The sequence below is a fragment of the Molossus molossus genome, unplaced genomic scaffold (assembly GCF_014108415.1).
Source record: "Molossus molossus isolate mMolMol1 unplaced genomic scaffold, mMolMol1.p scaffold_m16_p_17, whole genome shotgun sequence".
Classification (NCBI taxonomy): domain Eukaryota; kingdom Metazoa; phylum Chordata; class Mammalia; order Chiroptera; family Molossidae; genus Molossus; species Molossus molossus.
This window is the reverse complement of record NW_023425352.1, coordinates 55,565,707-55,587,583: the sequence shown is the minus strand read 5'-3', so window position 1 is coordinate 55,587,583 and position 21,877 is coordinate 55,565,707. Positions and strand designations below refer to the sequence as shown.

The following is a 21,877-nucleotide window of genomic DNA, read 5'->3' as shown; positions in this document are numbered from 1 at the left end:
TAAATGCCAACAGAAAACAAATAAAAACTTAAATCTAGCCCTGGCCAGTTTGGCTCAGCGGTTAGAGCGTCGGCCTGCGGTCCGGAGAGACCCGGGTTCGGTTCCCGCTAAGGGCGCGTACTTCGGTTGCAGTTTGTCCCCGGTCCTGGTTGGTCGTGCGGGTGGCAGCCACTCGATGTGTCCCTTCACGTCGATGTTTCTCTCTCTCTCTCTCCCTTCCTCTCTCTCCCTCCCACTCTATCTGTACAAAAAAATGGAAAAATATCCTCGGGTGAGGATAAAAACAAAAACAAAAACAAAAAACCTTAAATCTAAAAGGATGCCATTTAGGCTGCCATCATCGACCCAATATCCCATTGCTCAGTAATGTGTGGCTCTTCCCTTTGGATATCCTCATCCCCCATCCCTTTTCTTTTTTATTTATTTATTTATTTTTATTTTATTTATTTTTTTAAATCTTTATTGTTAAATGTAGAATGTATTACAGATGTTCCATATTTTTTCCCCCAATGACTCCCTCCTCCCCACTCCCACCTCCCTCCCGCCTTTTCCCACACTGTTGTCTGTGTCCATTGGTTATGCATATAAGTTCTTTGGTTTATTTCTTCCCACCCCCCCAACCCCTTTCCCTTTGAGGTTTGTCAGTTTAGCAACCAATTTGTACTTCTTAATCCCTTCACCCATCTGGCAACCAACAAAATGTTCTCTGTATCTATGAGAATGTTTCTGTTCTATCTGTTCATTTTGTTTGTAGATTCCATTGTTGATAGATATGTATTCATTGCCATTTTGTTTGTTCATACATTTTATCTTTTTCTTCAAAAAGACCCTTCATCATTTCATATAATAACGGTTTGGTGGTGATGAACTCCTTTAACTTTTTCTTGTCTGGGAAAGTCTTTATATGGCCATCGATTTTAAATGACAGCTTTGCAGGATAGAGTAATCTTGGTTGTAGGTTCTTCCTTTCCATCACTCTGAATATTTCTTGCCACTCCCTTCTGGCCTGCAAACTTTCTTTTGAGAAATCAGCTGATAGCCTTATGGGAACTCCCTTGTAGGTAACTAGCTGCCTTTCTCTTGCTGCTTTTAAGATTCTCTCTTTGTCTTGAACCTTTTGCATTTTGATGATTATGTATCTTGGTGTGGGCCTCCTGGGGTTCATCTTGTTTGGGACTCTCTGTGCTTCCTGGACTTGTATGTCTGTTTCCTTCACCAAGTTAGGAAAGTTTTCTGCCATTATTGTTTCAAACATGTTTTCGATTTCTTGTTCTCTCTCTTCTCCTTCCGGCACCCCCAAGATGCGAATGTTGGCACGCTTGAGGTTGTCCCAGAGGCTCCTTACACTATCCTCATTTTTTTGGATTCTTTTTTCTTTTTGCTGTTCTGATTGGGTGTTTTTTGCTTCCTTATATTCCAAATCGATGGTTTGCTCCTTTGATTTACATACTCTATTATTGAAGCTGTGTAAATTATTCTTTATTTCAGTTAAAGCCTCCTTCGTTTCTAACTGTGCATCGATCATTTCTGACTGGTCCTTTTTTATGCTCTTGAGGCCCTCACTGAGTTCACTGAGCATCCTTATAAGCAGTATTTTGAACTCAGCATCTGTTAGGTTGCTTATCTCCATTTCGCTTAGTTCTTTTCTTGGGGTTTTGTTCTGTTCTTTCATTTGGGACCTGTTTCTTTGTCTCCCCATTTTGGCTGCCTCCCTGTGTTTGTTTCTGTGTATTACTTAATGAGCGGTATGGGGCTAGCTGAGACCAGATGCTGCTCGCTTGAAAAAATTTAGGAAAACCTGAAGCAGGATCCAAGTCAGGCCAATCCTATGGTTAAGCAAGTGCCAACAGCTTGCCCATCCCTTTTCTTTAAATAAACCCAAATGTTCCTTTTTTTTTTTTGCATTTATCTTCAGATAGAACGAGAGGGAGAAAGGGAGGAAGAGAGAGAGAAACATCGATGTGAGAGAGACACATTGACTGGCTGATACCCACACAACCCCAACCGGGCCCAGGGACAAATTGCAACTGAGGTACGTGCCCTTAGCGGTAACTGAACCCGGGTCTCTCTGGTCCACCGGCCAATGCTCTAACTGCTGAGCCAAACTGGCCAGGGCAACCCAGTTGTTCTTTATTCACCATCTGAGATTGGTATTTAGCATGCCCACCTACCTAGAACTACTGACTTTCAGCTTTCATTTTGGTGGCCTGTACGGATATTTCCAGAAGGGAAGCCTTCCCTTCTCCTCCTCTCCCCACCCTTCCTTCTCTCCCTTTCACCAGACCCCTAGAGACGTTTGATCTTGGGGGCCAACATGACCAAGTTCTTCTGGACTCCTAAGTGGCAGCAGGAATGCCAGATCGTCAGACCTTCTGATTTCTACTAATGGAAAAGCCCACTGTGACCTGGCTGGGAGGTGTGCACCTCAGGAGCTTACTTCAGGAATGCTGTCCATTCTCCTCACCTGAGGGCAATGGGGACTATCTGACATCATGGAAAGATTAACAACCTGATTATCAGAACACTGGACCTGTGACTGTGACTCACTGGCAACCAGCCCTTGCAGCCCCCAGACCACATTCCTCGTCCTTTGCCTGTAACCATTTTACTCATTTTTTTCCCTTTTTGCCTAACTGTCCTTTCTCACATGGTCACTGTTTCTCTATCCAAAAAATTAAAATAAAAAGTAAAGAAATAAAAGGATACCATTTAAAAATGTGTACACACATACACACACACACGTCTGTTACATTGAAAACAAACATTCTGAGAAAAATTAAAGACCACCTAAATTAATAAAGAGAAATACTCTGTGGATTAGAAAACAATATTGTAAAAGTGTCAGTTCTCTTCAAGTAGATTTTCACATTCAATATAACCTGAATAAAACTTTTAGTAAGGATTAAACAAATATTTGGAGGGGAGGGAGGAGTGAGGACAATCTTGAAGAACAAGGCTGGAAGACCCTACCAGGTAAAAAGACTGATTATAAACTAAGTAATTAAGAGAGTGTAAACTGGTACAAGGACAAAGAAAAGACTGGAATAGAATAGATAGTCTAGAAAAAGATACAGATATAAGGTTATTTGAAATATGACAAAAGTGTCCATTTAGTGCAGTTAGGGAAAGGATGTTTTTTGTTTTGTTTTGTTTTGTTTTGTTAATCTTCACTCAAGGATATTTCTCCATTGATATTTAGAGAGAGTGGAAGAGAGGGAGAGGGAGAGAAACACTGATACAAAAGAGACATATCAATTGGTTGCCTCCCTCACAACCCCAATTGGGCCCAGGGATCAAACCTGCAATCCTGGTACATACCCTTGACTGGGGACCCTTTAGTCTGCAGGTTGATGCCCTAACCGCTGAGCCAAATTGGCCAGGGTGAAAGGATGTTCCTTTTATTTTATTTTATTTTATTTTATTTTATTTTATTTATTTTTTAATCCTCATCCGAGGACATTTTTCCTTTTTTTTTGTACAGACAGTGTGGGAGGGAGAGAGAGGAAGAGAGAGAGAGGGAAACATCGATGTGAAAGGGACACATCGAGTGGCTGCCACCCGCACGACCAACCAGGGCCGGGGACAAACTGCAACCGAGGTACATGCCCTTAGCGGGAACCGAACCCGGGTCTCTCCGGACCGCAGGCCGACGCTCTAACCGCTGAGCCAAACCGGCCAGGGCAGGATGTTCCTTTTAATAAATAAAGAATGATGATGGGTTAACTGGATATCTATATAGGCACAGGCACACATACACACACACACAAAAAGAATCATGCCCTCTACCCCACACCATATATAAAAATTAATTATAATTCTATATGGATTGTGAAACTAGATGAAAAGAGTAAAAATAAAAGTTTTAGAAAAAACAATAGGAAAATATCTTCAGGAGCTTGGGATATGCAAAAATTTTCTTTTAAAGAACATGAAAAGCAATATTCATAAGAGAAAAATATTATAAACTGGACTATATTAATATTAAGGGCTTTTATTCATCAAAAGATACATGAAGAGAGTGAAAAGGCAAGCTATAGGGTGCAAGAATATATCTGCAATACATTTATCTAACAAAAACTTGTATGCAGACAGTAAAAAGAATTAAAAATCAATAAGACAATATAATAGGGGCGAAGACTTCAACAGAAACTTCACAAAAGAATATATCCAAATGCTAATTAGCAGATTAAAAGGTGCTCAACCTCATTACAATAGATAAACTCGAACTAAAATCACAATGAGATACTAGTACATACTCACCAGGATGGCTACAATTTAAAAGAAGGACCATTCAGCCCTGGCCAGTTTGGCTCAGCGGTTAGAGCGTCGGCCTGCGGTATGGAGAGACCCGGGTTCGGTTCCCGCTAAGGGCATGTACCTCTGTTGCAGTTTGTCCCCGGCCCTGGTTGGGTCGTGTGGGTGGCGACCACTCGATGTATCCCTTTCGCATCGATGTTTCTCTCTCTCTCTCTCTCTCCCTCCCACTCTATCTGAACAAAATAGCAAAAAATAAATAAAAATAAAAATAAAAGAAGGACCATTCATCAGTAGATGAATGGATAAAACAGCTATAGTACATTTATACAATGGAATACTACTCAGCCATGAAAAGGAAGAAAATTTTACTCTTTGTGACAGCATGGATGCATTTGGAGAACATTATGCTAAGTGAAATAAGCCATTCAGAGAAAGACAAGTATCATATAATTTCACTCATATGGGGAATTTAATGAACAAACTGAACTACCAAGAAAAAATAGAGACAGGCCCATAGATAGCAGGCAGACAGCTCTGGTGGGAGGTGGTGCTGAGGTGGGGGTGGGGAGTGGGGAGATTGAGCAAAAAAGAAAAAAGAAAAAAATACTCATGGACACAGACAACAGTGTAGTGACTGCAGGGTGGAGGTGGGTGGGTAGAGGTGGAAGAAGGTATAGGAGGAATAAATGGTTATGGAAAATGAATGAATGAATGAATGAATGACAACAGCAAATGCTGGTGAAGGGGTGGAACAATAAAAGTCATTCTATATGCTGCTGGTGGGAGTATAAATCAATACCACCACTTTAGAAAACTAAAACTGAAAAATAGAGAAGTATTCGGAATCACAACTATGGTGGTGGTTACACGATCTTATGCACTTGTCAAAACACACAGAACTTGACACCATGATGAATTTGACTTATTAAAAAACCAACCCAGATATGAAAGAAAACCAAAATGGAATACAAACTCTAACAAATATACCTAACTGTTATTACAAATGAATAATGTAACCACACTGAAGTGGATGGAATAAAAGAACTAACCTAAAGTTACACTGGATAATACTATCTGACTAGACACTATAAAGCTAAAGACAAAAAGAAGTATAAGCAAACACTGTACTCTAGTAAAAAAAGTTGTTTCTCATAAGGGCATAAATAAGCAATTCCAAAATACTTTAGGATGAAATAAATAAGTAAATATATTTTTGATAATGAGAGCTAAAACTTTCAATATCTTAGGCAGAAGTTATAGATAAGGAAAAGGTGAAGGCTACAATGAACTCTGTCAGAATCAAAGGTAGTAAGTATGTAGTTTGAATTCACAGAATTTAAATATATAAACAGATAGAGATAGAAATAATTATAGATGGGTGTGTATGCATGAACTATTATACATACATATATTGCCAATGTATTTGCTAGAGAGCCTAGAAGCAATGACACTCAAGAATCACGAACATTCCTAGCACCCAGATCTGGGTTTCTATATAACACTAAAAGGAATATAACAATAAAAGGAATTGGGGTTACCTGAAGAAGTGGTACAAGTGAGGTACAAGAACCTAGAGTACCTTATGTTATCAAAAGTAAGGTAATGCTCACAAAGCATGGAGACAGAGCAAGATAAAAGGTCTATAGGGCAATTCTATTTCAAAAAGAGGCAAAACTAATTGTTATAGTAGAAACCAAAATAATGGTTACCTTTAGTGGGGTGATGATTAGGAAGGGAGCACAAGGGGTAGCTTCTAAAGTGGTAGAAATATTCTATTTCTTGATCTTGTAGTAGTGACCCAGGTGTGTTCGCTTAATGAAAAGTTGTAACAATTCTATATGCATATTACACTTCAAAACAAGTTATACAAGATGTTTTACATTTTTATTATGGTGGTTGTTCATTGTTATTTAGTAAAATATATGTGCATTTTACTATATAATCTATACCTCAATAAATCTGACTTCAGGTCGTATCAGAAATAAATGCTATAATAGAGTTAACATTTGTCTAGTGTAGGCTGTCTTCCATTTTGCTTTCTAGCTTTGATAGAAAGGTAGGAGCTGAAAGAAGTCTTACTTCTCCACAGGCCTGAGATTACTAAATCATACAAACCATGGCCCATAGACATTATTTTGTTAAGAATGTGACAGTTACTCTAAATTAATTTTGACCCTTTGGCTAATTAAAGAACTGTCTTTTTCAGTTACAAAAATTTAAAAATGGAATATGTTAATAACTTAGTGTTTATATTCATAGTTAAGAAATGCATATTCTTTAAAATCTCACCCAGTAAGAACTTTTTCTTTGAGTACCATACACAGACATTCTGAAAGAATACTACTGAATTTATTCTATCCACACCAACCTTTGCCAATAAGATAATCATTTAAGGTTGCTTTGGCTATAGTAGAGGAAACATTTTCAAAATGATTTATAATATTTTGTAGCAGTAGGAATTGTGATGATGTGCCGACATCATCCTTCCAGCTGCTGAGATTGTTTTCCTTTAGAGTTGGCATTTCCCCATTGCACTTTCTGTGCTTTATGCCTACCAGAACACAAATTACAATTGACCTTACCTTATGGAGCACTGAATGTTTTCCAAGAACATAAAAACTTAACCAGCAAATGGAGTGACAAGTTTCTTTAAGGACTTAGTAACATGAAGACAAGTAACTTCAAAAACTGCTCTTACTTATAATGAAATCACTAAGGGTATTACGATCTGACTATCTTAAATTATAAGGTCCTCAAGGGCAGGAAACTATTTAAAGTAATATGTAGATTACTTGTCATAGTGGATGGATCCTTGATACTCTATGATTGATTGAGAAAGAGAAGCATTCATCAAGGGCCTGACTTATTGAAGTAATAGATAATTAGCTGCTAAAATGTTCTGTTTCCTTTATATCACAGGATCATAGAACTTGAGGCAACATTATCAGGTCACCTAATTCAATGGTTTTCAGTGAGAAATGAAGGATAGGCAACATTGGTATATCACATAGGGAGCTTTCTCAACAAATACACAACTCCACACTCCCCTTCCCCTGGACTCCACTACCCCATTCTCTTCTTGAGGATGAGTATTCAAATACTTCTCATAGGGAAGTGTCAGGTTGAGGGGAAGGTGTTTTGAAGAAGGCAGGGCTGTATTTACCAAAAGCCCACTAGGTGATTCCGATATGGTAGCACCAGTGTTCTAGTTGAAAACCTCTGACCTAACCTATTTTCTCCTTTTGAGCAAAATTACAAGTCAACAGCCTAGAAAGATTTCTGAAAGTATTCAGAAAAGTCTACATTTTATTCTTCAGTGGACCCATTTCATGGTCGTATAAAAGCCACTGTATGAAATGCATTATTTTCAATTTAGAATAAAAGCCTTACTGCTTTTCCCAATTTTTAGTGATACATTTAGTACAGGAACTTGGAGAAATTTAAACTTTCTATAAACACTTATATATATGTGTTTATATGTATGTATATATATAAAAATATTTATTTTTTCAGTACAATCCTTAATATAATAAGGTGTTAATATATAAAGCCCTTTTTAGTACCACTCTGTATGTAGTCTTAGTTTTTCTAAAGTTTATAGATACAAAATGATTTCCTTGACCTGACTTCCATCATACCTAACAAGTTCATTCAACATTTATTAAAAGGATCAAATGAACACAATCATCTTTTCCTTCCTGTCTTTCATTCCCAGCTTCTTACTCTTATTACTTTCCAGCACCCTCCCCACCCCATCCCCATCCCCAAAGCTTGGAACTCAGCCTGCAAGCAATGAAACAATGACCCATATGTGTCAAACCCACTGGGCTGAGGGATATAGAGGATGGATACCCAACTGAAATAGAGGTGGCCAAAAAAATAGGGTAAGCAGAAAAGATTTTTTTGATTCACAGGAAACTTAGAGTACAGGAATTCAAAGAATTACATTTATAGAACAATAGAAAGTGGTATATAGACACCTTATTTCAAGAGGAGAAAGGTCTCTAGATTTAAATACCAAAGAACCTGTTTTTGTTATATTATTGCTAAATGCCACAAACTTAACAGTGATCATTTAAAAATACTCTACAGTGTGAGGTTTAAGGACCAATGATTCCTAATTAGTGTTTTAATAAGTGTGTTAGCCATTCTGGAATGTCATTTATGGTAAATTAAGGGACACTTTCCCTCCCTATATTCCATTAGTATTTTAATGCTAGGAGGTGGGAAAAAACTGATCCATATTCAAGAGGAAAGGAGGAAAAACAATAACAAATTGGCATCTCTTCTGTGGATTGCCCCACAGGCCAAGCATTTTTATGTTCTTAATCATTATTAAATGACTTAACATGACACCCAGAGCCTGGCAAATGATTGCATCCTGACATGAGAACGAATTACAAATGAAATGAAAGATCAAGCCGTATTAGAGGATTGCCTCTGGGAAATGAAAATCTTTAATTCTCTTTTATTATTGACATTTATTTGGCTGCCATGAATAACAACATAGCAAAGAGATTCAGCTATGCTTGTGCACTGAATAGCTTATCCCAGGGCTCAAAACTGCATTAACATTTATCATGTTTGCTTTTGTAGCTGACACCACTGAACAGATTCTCTATCCATCTTGTATTTATCATGCATTGCAGATAAAGTACACCCTCTAATTTAAGTTCATTTTCATATAGTAGAAACAGCAAAGATTTCCAGTGTCTTTCCTCAAATAAATTTCTGCTGGTTAGCATTCCTAAGAATGCTTTAATATATTTAATAAAAAACAAAATGAGTTGACAAATTCAGTCACAGGAAGAGGAGGCTAATTTTAAAGGTTTCAATTTTGGGAAATTTGTGCTAATTCACAAGACACTTGTACAATATGTATATCTGGAATAAAGCCTTAAAATAAATGTCTCCATAAAGAGCAACCAAATAGCATTTTATGAGTCTGAAGGCAGTATGACAATTCTTATAAGATAGTAAGTCTGTATGTTTTTCACTTTTCCAAATGATGTTCACTGCTAAGACAGGAATAGGCCACATACTATAGAAAGACAGCAATTCAGATAATTATTATCAATGCAGGGATATCTTTTCATGACATTTCTTCTCTCTCTTGTACAAATTAACAACATGGCTTTTCCTGGCACAACAATAGAAGATTATATAGTATGTGGTATCTTTGCTCACATATCCTCTTTGACTGGATTGCCCTCCTTTTTTTAAATATTTCTCAGAATTCAAGGTTTAGCAAGGATATCAATGTGTCTGGGGAAAATAAATCACTTACTATATTTGAAAAATTAAGTTTTACTTTTCTTTCTGTTTTTTAACATTAAAATTTTTTTTCTTTATTGATTTCAGAGAGAGAGAGAAAAGGAGTGGGAGAGAAAGAGAGAAACATCTATGAGCGAGAACATCGATTGGCTGCCTCCTGCATGCTCCCCACTGGGGATCGGGCCCACAACCTGGGCATACACCCTGACCGGGAATCGAAGTAGTGACCTCTTAGTGCATGGGTCGATGCTCAACCACTGAGCCACGCTGGCTGGGCTGTCTTTCTCTTTTTTATACTTTTAATTATGGAAAATTTAAAACATATACACAAGTGGACATAACTGCACAATGACTACCCCCCCATGTCTCCATCACCCAGCTTCCACAATTATTAACTCATGACTAATCTCACTTCATCTATAACTCCACTTCACTATTTACTATTCACTGAATTATTTTGAAATAAGTATTTTTTAAAGTAAATTTCTGAATCTTGCTTTTGACAATTCTAAAATAAAAAAGTTGAAATTAATTAATTCTAGGGTCCCTACTTCCCCCAAATTGGACAATAATTTCTTTTACCTTTTTCAAGCTTATATATTTAGTTCAACAAAAATTTACTTCATAGTCACTATAAAATCTTTCTTGAAGCTTTATTGATTTCTTTCTCGGAGTCAATAAAAACCCATAAGTTTATACCAATAATTAAGAAGTGTAGTTACACTTTCTTATATTCATATACTGATGTGTATTAATTTTATTTCTGAGAACTTTAGGACTCATATCTTAAGTTGCCTTGTTCAACAGAGTACTGAATAAATACAAAGGTAATAACTGCTACTGTTTATAATAATTATTAATTAACTGATTGGTTTTAATCCTAATGGTTCAGACAGAATTCAAAGGTTTGTATTTTGGCTTTAATAGTAGGTAGCATCATATTGACAATATTAATAATTTTAATCGATAAAATGTTTGTTGACTAGAGAAAATTCCTATTTTAGTTCTATGAATGCTACAAAATAGATGGCTGTGTAAAAGCAGAAGTAAGGTTTTCTTCTTCAAGTTTAAAATTGATGAAGTAACATACCTGGTTTATATTTACTCATAGTTGGATAAATTTATTTTATTGGAGTACAGGTATTTGGTAATTAAAATGTATGTTTTTCAGGAAAGACATTTTTAGATTGACAGTATCTCCAAAATATCAAAGTAAATAAATTAAATCAAGGTAGATTTACTCAAATGATTTTTCATAAATGATCTTCTTGAAAATAAAATGTTTCCCACTGAGATAGGAGGTACACACACACACACACACACACACACACACACACACACACTAAAAGGTACATTTTCACAGAAATAGAACAACAAATCCTAAATTTTATATGGAACCACAGAAGACCAAATAGCCCAAGCAATCTTGAGAAAGAACAAGGCATCACACTTCCTGACTGTAAACTATATTACAAAGACATAGTAATAAAAATAGTATGATACTGGCATAAAAACAGACAGTCACATAGGTCAATGGGAAAGACAGGAAGCCCAGAAATAAACCCAGACATATATTGGCAATTAATTTATGACAAAGGAACCATAAATATACAATGGGAAAACAACAGTCCCTTCAATAAATGGTGTTTGGAAAATTGGAAGGCCACAGGTAAAAGAATGAAAGTGGACCACTGCCTTACAGCATACATAAAAATCTCTTTGAGATGAATTAAAGATTTGAAAGTTAAGACCACAAAACTCTTAGAAGAAAAGAGGGAATAAGGTTCTTGACATTGGTTTGGTGATGATTTTTTGGATTTGACACCAAAAGCAAAAGCCACACAAGCAAAATAAACAAGTGGGGGTATATCAAACTAAAACAAAACAGTAACAACAACAAAAAACACTTCTGCACAGCAAAGTAAACCATCAACAAAATGAAAAGGCAACCCATGGAATGGGAGAAAATATCTGCAAATTATTTATCTGATAAGGAGCTAATCTCCACAGTATATAAAGAACTCATACAACTCAACAGCAAAAAAACAAAACATAAAAACCAAAAAACTAAAAAAACAAAATAAAAACAATTTGAAAGATCTGAATAGATGTATTTCCATAAAAGATATATACATGATCAATAGGTACATGAAAAGGTCCTCAACATCACTAATCATCAGGGAAATGCAAATCAAAACCAAAATGAGATCACCTCACACCTGTTAAAGTATCTATTATTAAAAAGACAAGGAATATGTGTTGGCAAGGACATGCATGGAGAAAAAAAGAACCCTTGTGCATTGTTGATGGAAATGTAAATTGGTGTAGCACCTATGAAAAACAGTGTGGGTTTCCTCAAAAAATTAAAAATAGAACTACCATATGATTCAGCAATTCCACTTCTGGGTATTTATTTGAAAGAAATGAAAACACTAACTCAGAATGATATCCACACCCTCATGTTCATTGCAGCATTATTTATAATAGCAAGACATGGAAACAACCTAAGTGGTCCATTTGATGGATGAATAGATAAAGAAAATGTGAGATATATTATATATCATATCATATATACACACACAATATATATCATATATAAAATAACATTCAGCCATTAAAAAAAAAAAAGGAAATCATTCCATTTGCAACAATATGGATAAACCTTGAGGGCATTATGCTAAGTAAAATAGGTCAGACAGAGAAAGACAAAATCTCACTTGCATGTAGAACCTTAAAAAACCCCAAACTCATAGATACAGAGAACAGACTGGTGATTGCCAGAAGCAGTGTGTGTGTGTGTGTGTGTGTGTGTAAGCAAAATGAGTTAAGATGGTTAAAAAAAAGTACATTGTTCTGTTATAGAGAATTTTGTTATAAATGGTTAATCTCCATAACACTGGTTTTCTCACACAGTTTGCATGTGTACCTGTAGCCATAATAGTGTCATCACTCCCTTGGGTGAAAATCACGACTCGCTGCCTCTTCAAGTTCACCTTTGGCAGAGCTTGTGTCTTTTTGGCTATCTCTTTAATGTCTTCAGTCTATTAATAGAAAGGAGGAAAAAATTCTCATCACCAGTACAATAAGGCAAACCTTTATCACTAGAGTAAGGATTTAGCCTCTCATGTTTAAGAGAGACTTGAACATCTATTAAGAGTTACTATTTAAAAATTTTAACCACATACAAAAGTAAATATACTAGCACAATAACCTCCAAGGAGCCCACCATCAAACTGTAACCATTTTAAGTTGATCTCATCTATACCCTCATCCACTGCCTTTCATTTTATTCTTAAGCAAATTCCAGATACTATATAATGTTCTATAAATGTTTTACCATGTCTCTCTGAAAAATAACAACTTAAACAACCACATAACTATATATATATATGTGTGTGTGTGTATACATATACACACACACACACAATAAAATAACATTCAGCCATATTAAAAAAATAAACAATAACCCCTTAATATCAGCAAATATCCAATCAATTTTAAAATTTCCAATAAAGAATTTGTAGAAAGAAGACTATTAAATTATTTTAGGGGTATACAGAGTATGATTATATTGACTTTGGAAATAATACAGTTACTATAAAGCCAAGTTTTTCAAAGAACTAAAATGAGAGAGAGGTGCTAACGGTTAACTACAGACTTGATTTTCTTTAAACAAGATAGTTTAAAAAATTACAAATTAATTCTAGAAACCCTGTTGCTATTTTTCATATCACACAGGCCATGAAGTTTTATATCTGAAATGCTCTTGACGCGAAACCTAACTTTTTAAAAAATTTTATTTTATTTTTGTTACAGATGTTTCCCCTTTTTTACCCCATTGACACCCTCCTCCCCATCGCCCCCACCCCGTCCCTGGCTTTGTTGTCCATGTCCATTGGTTATGCGTACATGCAATATAAGTTCTGTGGTTTATCTCTTCCTCCCCCCACCACCCTTCTGAAGGCTGTCAGTCTAATCATGCTTTCAACAATTTTAGATAATTAAAAAATCCATGTCTGAATTCAGTCAGCCTCTAAAACTGCCCATGGTTTGCGTTTGTTCGTTAGTACTCTATCACTGTGCAAAGTTTCAGACAGTTACGGATAGAGAAACACAACCAGAGGGGAAAGATATCTGCATGGCGTAAAGGAAGTTAATTAGGATATACAGGATGGAAACATTTAGGTAAGCAAGGCAGATGAGTCACAATGGTTATAAACAACATCAGAAACCATGACATTTTAAAGTCTTTAGTAAAATACTTGTATGTTGTTTGTTCACTAAAAACTTAAGAAATTTCAGATGATAATGAAGCTAAGCTTCTACTATACCTAACATTATAATACCAGGGGACTCCTGTTACTGAAAAGAAGAGCCACTTTTGGTTTAACAATGCTGCTGACCTTTCAAACATGCTGACTATTTCACTCCTGGTCGCTGATTTTAGAACAGAACTAAGCGTGAACTCAGATAAGATGAGAAAAGAAATTCCCTTAGTTTTGGGAAAAGACTATTATAAATGACTAGCAAAAAAAAGATATGACTAGTTCCAAAAAATGCCATCTAACAATGTCTTCACTCTCTCAAATAAATGTATACATTTAATTAAAATTACTCACATATATTCTCCCAATTGCCTTTGGCACACATATATTTTACTACTGACTACTGTGGGATTTTTTTGCTTATGATTGAGTACAGTTCATATTTAATAAAGATAAGAGGCAAACTCCAGGAATAGATTCACTTTATCATCTTGGGAGCAGCATCTTATGCATGTACTGGATGTTTTTTAAATAGAAGTCTTTCTTCAAGGTGGTTTAAGGAATAAATTAAGAACAAGATTCCATGATTATCTTCTACCAACCCTGTGGAAAGACATAATTTTTTATAGAGCTTTGGTAACTTAAAAAAAACATTAATTTATTTTTTAATTGAACTTATTGGGGTGATATTTGTTAATAAACTTATAGAGGTTTCAGATATACACTGCTACAATATATCATCTGTCTACTGTATTGTGTGTTTATTACTCCAAGTTGAGTCTCCTTCTATCACTATTATCCCCACTTTACCCTCTGCTACCTCCCGCCACACGCCTTCTCTCTGACAATCACCATACTGTTGTTTGTGTCCATGAGTCTTTTTTTGTTGTTGTTAATCCTCACCCGAGGATATTTTTCCCAGTGATTTTTAGAGAGAGAGTGAAAGGGAGGTAGGGAGAGGAGAAAGAGAGAGGGAGAAACATCTGTGTGTGAGAGATGCATTGATTGGCTGCCTCCTGCACATGCATAGGACTGGGGCTGGGGAATGAAACTGGGTCCCAGGTATAGTGCCCCTGACTGGAAATCAAACCCAAGACCCTTCAGTGCACAGGCCAATGCTCTAACCACTGAGTCACAGTAGCCAAGGCTATTTTCTTTTTTATTGAAACTATTACAGGTGTCCCTGTCACCACCCCCATTGTCTATCACTACCCCCCTGTCTACCTCTATCCAACCCTCACCCCCCCTTCCTACTGGCCATCAGCACATTGTTGTCTGTGTCCATGAGTTATGCATATATATTCTTTGGCTAATCTCTTCACCTTCTTTCATCTAGTTCTCTCCACCCTGATCCCCTTTTAAATTTCAAGATATTTCTTGTTTTCCAAGGTCATCTGGAAATTTAATCTCCTCTTCCAAATCATTAGAATGGGAGAGAGAAAGATGTGTAGTTTATATGGTAGAGTACTGAACTTGGAGAGCTAATCTCTGGTTCCAACTCCATTATGTATTAGCTATGTCACCTATACAAGTCATGTAGCTTATTTTGTATCTATTAACTTGATATGACAATACATGCCCTACCTACCCCCAAAGGTATGTGTGCATATTAAATGTATTAGTGAAATGTTGGGAAAGGTTTTATAAACTATGAAGCATTTTATAAATGTTAAATTATGCCTTTATTGTCACTAGTGATCACATGAACACTTTAAATTTAGCACTGTCTGCCAAATTAAAGAATCTATTCTCTTCATTCTATTTTTAACAAGCTGGTGATGCAAATGTTAAACAATATGATCACAATCTACCTAAATCTATAGAATACCAATTGTGGTGTCCCCACATTGCCTCACTTAACCATGTCATATTCTGTTTTGTTTTCCAAATAGAAACTCTTATAATAATTATGTTGTTCATGTGATGTGTCCCTCTCCAGTCTTATCTCATACTCCCTTCCTCCTCACTCACTCTGTTCAGTGACACTGACCTTCTGTCAGCTCTTGGAGTACATAGTACATTATGCTCTTTCTTGTTTGAGAGCTTTTGTACTCTTGTTCCCTCTGAAATTTGTTTCCCTGTTTGTTTTGCTTTCTTTTATGTCATGGCTAGATAATTGTATATTTCAAATTTTACTTTCTCAGAGAGTTATTTCATGATAATCTCCAAAACAGAAACCCCTTTCCACGTTTTCCTTCACAATTCACTCTCTGGTCATTTCTATCTTGTCTTCAGGGTTTATCGAAGTGTTAGGCACATAGCTAGTGCTCTGTAAATGTTTGTTGAATAAGTAAATGATCAAATAAAGATCTTATCTCTTTCCCTTAATCTGTTTTAAAACTGTTTTAGTCCTTTTAGGACTCAGTCGCCTAGGAAAACAGTACAGTGATACCTCGGTTCTCGAACATAATTCGTTCCAGGAGGACGGTCGAGAACCAAATTGTTCGAGAACCGAAGCAATGAAACCCAATAGGAAATAATGGAAACTGGATTAATTCGTTCCAAGCCCCAGAAAATGCCTATTTACTGGCCTAATTTGTATATAATATGTAGAAAAACATAAGTCTCAACAAGAAATAAAAGTGTACAGTATGTCTAAGGGTTAAATTCAGTGTAAAGCGTGACTCTCTCCACAAAGCGTGACTCTCTCTCTGCACTCACACTGATGACGCAAGCAAGGCGCGCTGGGCCGGATGAACGCCATTCGGCTCAACTCGGCTCATCTCGGAAGTTCGAGTTCCAAATATTTGTTCGGATTCCGAGACAAAAGTTTCTCGAATCTCCTGGTCGAATACCGATTTGGTCGAAATCCGAGGCGTTCGAGAACCGAGGTATCACTGTATTGTATACTCTTTTAGCCAGCAGGACTTGACTTAGTGTCTTATTTCCAGAAACTCTGGGTAATATTCATTTTGTTCTTTATATCTGTGAGGAACACAGGAACCTTAGAAAAACCTTGAAGAATTCTTTGGGAATCAAGGTCTCCTGAATATTCTGTGTGGACTTTATCTTTCCAGTGCTGACCAGTGGTGATACACGTGGTTTATGTCTGCACTGTCCAATATGATAGTCTTGCTCAAAATGTGAGACTGAGGAACTGGATTTTAAATTTTACTTAATTTAAATTTCAGTGGCCACATGTGGCTAGTGGATGCCATATTGGACAGCACAGCTCAACACTTCTCTCTCTCAGTGGTGTAAGATGATAGAGTCACCGTTGGTCAGAAAAAGCCTACAAGTCAGGGATCTTCTAGGTAGAGTCAGGGGCTGTGGAGAAAGTTGGAAGAGGGAAAAGAATTGTTTTGTTTCCTCAATAGCCAGAAGTATTATATTTTAGACATCTATAAGAAGAAAATTTAAATTTGTTGCTTAGAGTAAAAATAAATGAATGATCCAGCAGAAAAGACTTCTCTTTATCATTGGGGACATACTTTATTGTACAGAGAATGAAAATATAAAGAATATTTGTATTTAGGTTTTTGAGGTATTTTCTTCACTTTATTTAATTTAAATCAATTTTCAATACAGCTTTTAAAAGGTTTCATAATGAAACACGCTTTTAAGTACCTTATTTTTATATAGGTTCTAAATTACAAACCTTTAATAAGTTTAGCTCAAGATAAGGTAGATTTAAAAACACAATGCAGTCTGAACTGATTTTCCAGAGTAATAAAAGCCTCATGAAACTTTTTACCTCAAGAATTGTCATTCTAAATTCTTAGCAGGTCTGTCATTTAAATCAGGCACTATGATATTTGCTATCACATATATATATGAAGTCCTCTCTCTTCTGCTTTGTGCTCTGCCCAGCTTCAGTTTTTATCTCATTCTCCAGTGCCTTCCTAAGCTGGCTCTTCTTACTGAAAATTGCCCAACTCATTTTAAAGATTAAAGATTTTTTTTAAAAAGAAGATTGTCTAAAATTTGCAGAGAAGCTACCAGAATATCATAAACAATGCTGCTGAGGATACTTCCTGGTGAATAAACAGTGATTATTTTTAGAGGCATTTAGACTGGTCTGTTAGCAGACAGACAGATCATCAGTGGCAATACTCAGTGGCTTTGGGAACTGATTAAGATTTATAATAGAAAATGAGGGTAGGACAGCAGAGCTGGTGGGAAGAAAAAAATGGTCACCTTTCCTTTCTTTTTAATCTTTTCAGTTCTCTCCTCTCTTTCATGCCCCAAATTTAGAGGTAAAATTAAAGTTGTGAGTGATAAAATGCAGACTTTGTCTAGTTTGTCACACTAGACTTCTGAGAGCACTGATATACTCCCATAGACATTAAACTGTTAAGATAAAATGATTTATTTTTGTTTAATTCTTTAAAAATACCAAGTTTCAAACCTATGTTTTCATATTACTGTGTAATGAACTAAGAAAAGTAATGGCGTTTTAAAATCACTGAATTTCTCTAGAGACCACCCCTTACATGGATTATATTTTATTGACAGTACTTGAGGTTATTCTACTCATGGCTCTTATATATTCTGCAAGGCTTACAATATTTTAGAGAATGCATGAAGGGACACATCAAAACTGTGTGCTTTATCTAATCTAACATATTACTGTCAACATCACCAACAGAGCAGTTTTACTATGTCAGGAGGTAATAAGGTATATTATTATAACTATCACCACTTGGTTTATATGCTGTAATCAATTATGGCAGATTTATGGTAAAAAAATTATAGAATCAAAGTAAAAACTAATGGAAAGGTTAATGTGGTGTTGGTTAGTAGAAAACAGAAAAATCAGTTTGTTGCTAGGACTGAATTTAAACCAGGCATATTAAAAGTATATAGCTCAAGGGGGCAATAAAGTATGAATTAGCCTTAATAAACTATTTTAAAAAATTATTATCTAGGTACTAAAGAATCATGATCATTTGTTATGTAACATGTTATCTTTCTAAGCAGCTATAAAATTATTTATTTTCTAGAACCAAAATACATTTTTTATGTTAGCATAGAAAATAGGATACAATTTATGATCCACAAGCTTTCCTTGGTGGAAAATTTTGATGTAAAAACAGAGAATATCAATAGTGATTATTAAAATTTAACATCAGTGAAACTTTAAGACATGACTGAAAACATTTACTTATATTCTCATGATTAAAACATTTGACTTTTAAATTGAATATTCCTTTGATTACATGTAGTCTTGTCTATAAATTGCCAGTTCGGAAAATTACAAAGCAAAATTTAAATTAGATAAAAAATACATGGAAATCTTTATTCCTTCTTCTACATGTGACTTAACCCCGATATTCATGAGAATATATACAGTAAAACAAAAAGGGTAAATTCCCAATAAACTATCATAGTTCCCAAAGTTTCCTACTCTGATAAAGTTTTTTCTTAGAATCTTGAGACTAGACTACTTATACTACATGCTCACTGTCTTCCTCTAAGAAGGGAAGCACTACCCTGGCTAGTCTGGCTCAGCAGTTAGAGTGTCAGCGCACGAACCAGAGAGTCCTAGGTTCAGTTCCCGCTAAGGGCATGTACCTCGGTTGCAGTTTGTCCCCGGCCCTGGTTGGGTCGTGTGGGTAGCAATCAGTCAATGTGTCTCTCTCACATCGATGTTTCTCTCTCTCTCTTCCTCCCTCTCTCCTTCCCGCTCTATCTAAAACAAACAAACACACACAAAGAAGGGAAGTACTATGGTTTTTAAGTTCTATGATGAGGACAATATGCACGTATATTACTTTGTTGTTCAATAATGAATCTGCCTTTAGTACATTTAAATAATAGTTTCATCATAAATTCACACATCTTTCTCTAAAGAGTTCAAAGTGAGTTTACTAATATAGCCAATCAACACTCACAGCTTCTTTAGATAGTAGAGAATACTGAGTATGCAAATAAAGAGAGTTTCTATTTTCCAGCTCTAGTCAGATTAAATTTTTAAAAAGTACTAATGTGTAATATTCCAAGTTGTGGTATAGAACACAGCATTCTACATAATTCTGGTTCAGTAGATATGATAATCATAAAACTCATAAACTAAATTATAATTCTGTTAATTAACCTGGGTTCAGTGTTTTCTAACAGTCGATTAAAAGATAGACATTTAATAGATAAAAATATGGTTTTGTCTGTTACCTTAATTATGCTAACAAAAAACACATGGAATTTTGAATCTTGACAAAATAACACTTATCAGGACCAGATAATTAAAGACAATTATTATTTTTTCATTTTATTTTATTTTTACTTTTTAATCCTCACCCAAGGATATTTTTCTATTTATCTTCAGATAGAGTGGCAGGGAGGGAGGGAGGGAGGGAGAAAGAGAGAGAGAAACACCAATGTGAGAGAGACACATCGACTGGTTGTCTCCTGCACGACCCCGAACAGGGCTGGGGATGAACCGCAACTGAGGTACGCACGTGCCCTTGACTGGAATTGAACCCGCGACTCTTTGGTACACGGGCCAATGCTCTATCTACTGTGCCAAACCGGCCAGGGTTACAGACAATTATTGATATTTAGTTTCAAAAATTTATATGTGTTTTAATGCTATCCCCCCTGCCCTGGGCAAAAAGAGGAAAAAAAGAAAGGAGGAGGAAAAAGGATTCAAACAGGAAGTTTTTATGAGCAGGATTTAAATTAATCAGTTCCTAACAACTGTTTAAGTACAACCTTTTGGAAATTAATTTGCATAATGATAATCTACATGGGGTAGGGCTGAACTTATTTAAACGACATTATATTTCACTATTTAGTCTTGCTCCACCACTGCTTTAACAGTGAATCCTTATGAAATGTAATGCAGCTAATGAGGTAGCTTTTTAACTGAACAAACTGACAGGCCCCATATCTGCAGAGGCAGCTTGAAACCGTGCCCAACCTCTTGGCTTCCCAAGAGGCTTTTCAAAATTCAATAAATAACATCTGTAGGCGATGTTGGGTGCAGACCTAGCAGAGTGCGTCATAACACTGTGCTGGCAGAACAAAGAAACCATGACGACTGCCAAGTTTCCATGGCAACTGCTGAGAGGCTCTGAGAGTATAATAGCACATCAATCACTGTCCAAAAGAACTTCATTATCAGCTAGAAAAAACCTTTAGGATCTGTTTAGTGTGCAATTGTGGGTTAACTCACCTCAAAGCCTTGCTCTCTAGCAAAAGTGGCAGCTTCCTGAAGAAAAAAAAAAAAAAAAAAAAAGAACAGTTAATTATAAAGTACGAGGTAATGAAGAAATAATCCATTTTGAAACTCATTCACAGTCTTCTTTTTACACAATTATCTCAATATACCCACATAGTTCAATTTTTATTCTTACACCAAAAAAGACTTATTTTTTCCTTGGCATAAAAAAAAAAAAAGGGCAGCATAATGTCAACACACTTCACAAGTTGGAATAAAGAAGATGTAATGCATGTTTTTACTGTAGCTGTCACAGTGAGTTCAGGTGTTTTGACCCCAACAAAGAAAGACAATTATTTGAAACCTAAGGAACATGCTCGTGGTTATATTTTTAATTAAAACAATACCTTTCAGAAAGCTCTTCTGTAGAGAAGAATGTTTGCTAGTAAATGTATAGATTAAGAGAAACCCCCATCATTTTGCAATCTCTCATCAAATTTATTCAGGCAAGAATCATCAATGAACGCTAAATTCATTATGTGAAAAGATGATGGGGAACTGGGTAATTCATGGGATCAATATATCAAGATTATGTGCCGATTTCGGGGAGCAAACTCTAACTTTATAATGGAAGGATCAAGCTGTCATAACCTTAACCCAGTGATTGACCATATCACTTATTATCATTAATAGTAGGGTCACCAAATATTCGGTGCCCTCTGCTATGATGCAGTATGAAGTACCCAGCATTATCTATAAAGTTTTCTGACCAAAAGTTTTAAAAATAAAATAATCAAACTCTAATTAAATAACTTGCTATATACAGGAAATACAAAAAATAGGAGAACAAGTTCAGTGATACACTGAGAAAGCAAATAGACAAATCCACAGGTAGGACATTTTATAGGACAAGTAGCTTGGTCTCTTTAAAAAGTTAATTTCATAATAAAATGGGAGGGGAAAAATGACCAAGAGCAATATA

The 21,877-nt window shown here is 35.8% G+C and overlaps 1 protein-coding gene across 23 annotated transcripts in view; it reads right to left on the bottom strand.

Annotated features, from left to right (window-relative positions):
• ADK (adenosine kinase) overlaps positions 1-21,877 on the bottom strand; it is a 630,959-nt gene that overhangs the window by 95,153 nt on the left and 513,929 nt on the right. For all 23 annotated transcript variants that reach the window (XM_036265166.1, XM_036265171.1, XM_036265184.1 and 20 more), the window contains 2 exons: positions 20,911-20,946; positions 12,458-12,572 (listed from right to left, as the gene is read on the bottom strand). In XM_036265166.1, coding sequence (XP_036121059.1) covers positions 12,458-12,572; positions 20,911-20,946 — 151 coding nt within the window. The remainder of the gene's footprint in view (positions 1-12,457; positions 12,573-20,910; positions 20,947-21,877) is intronic.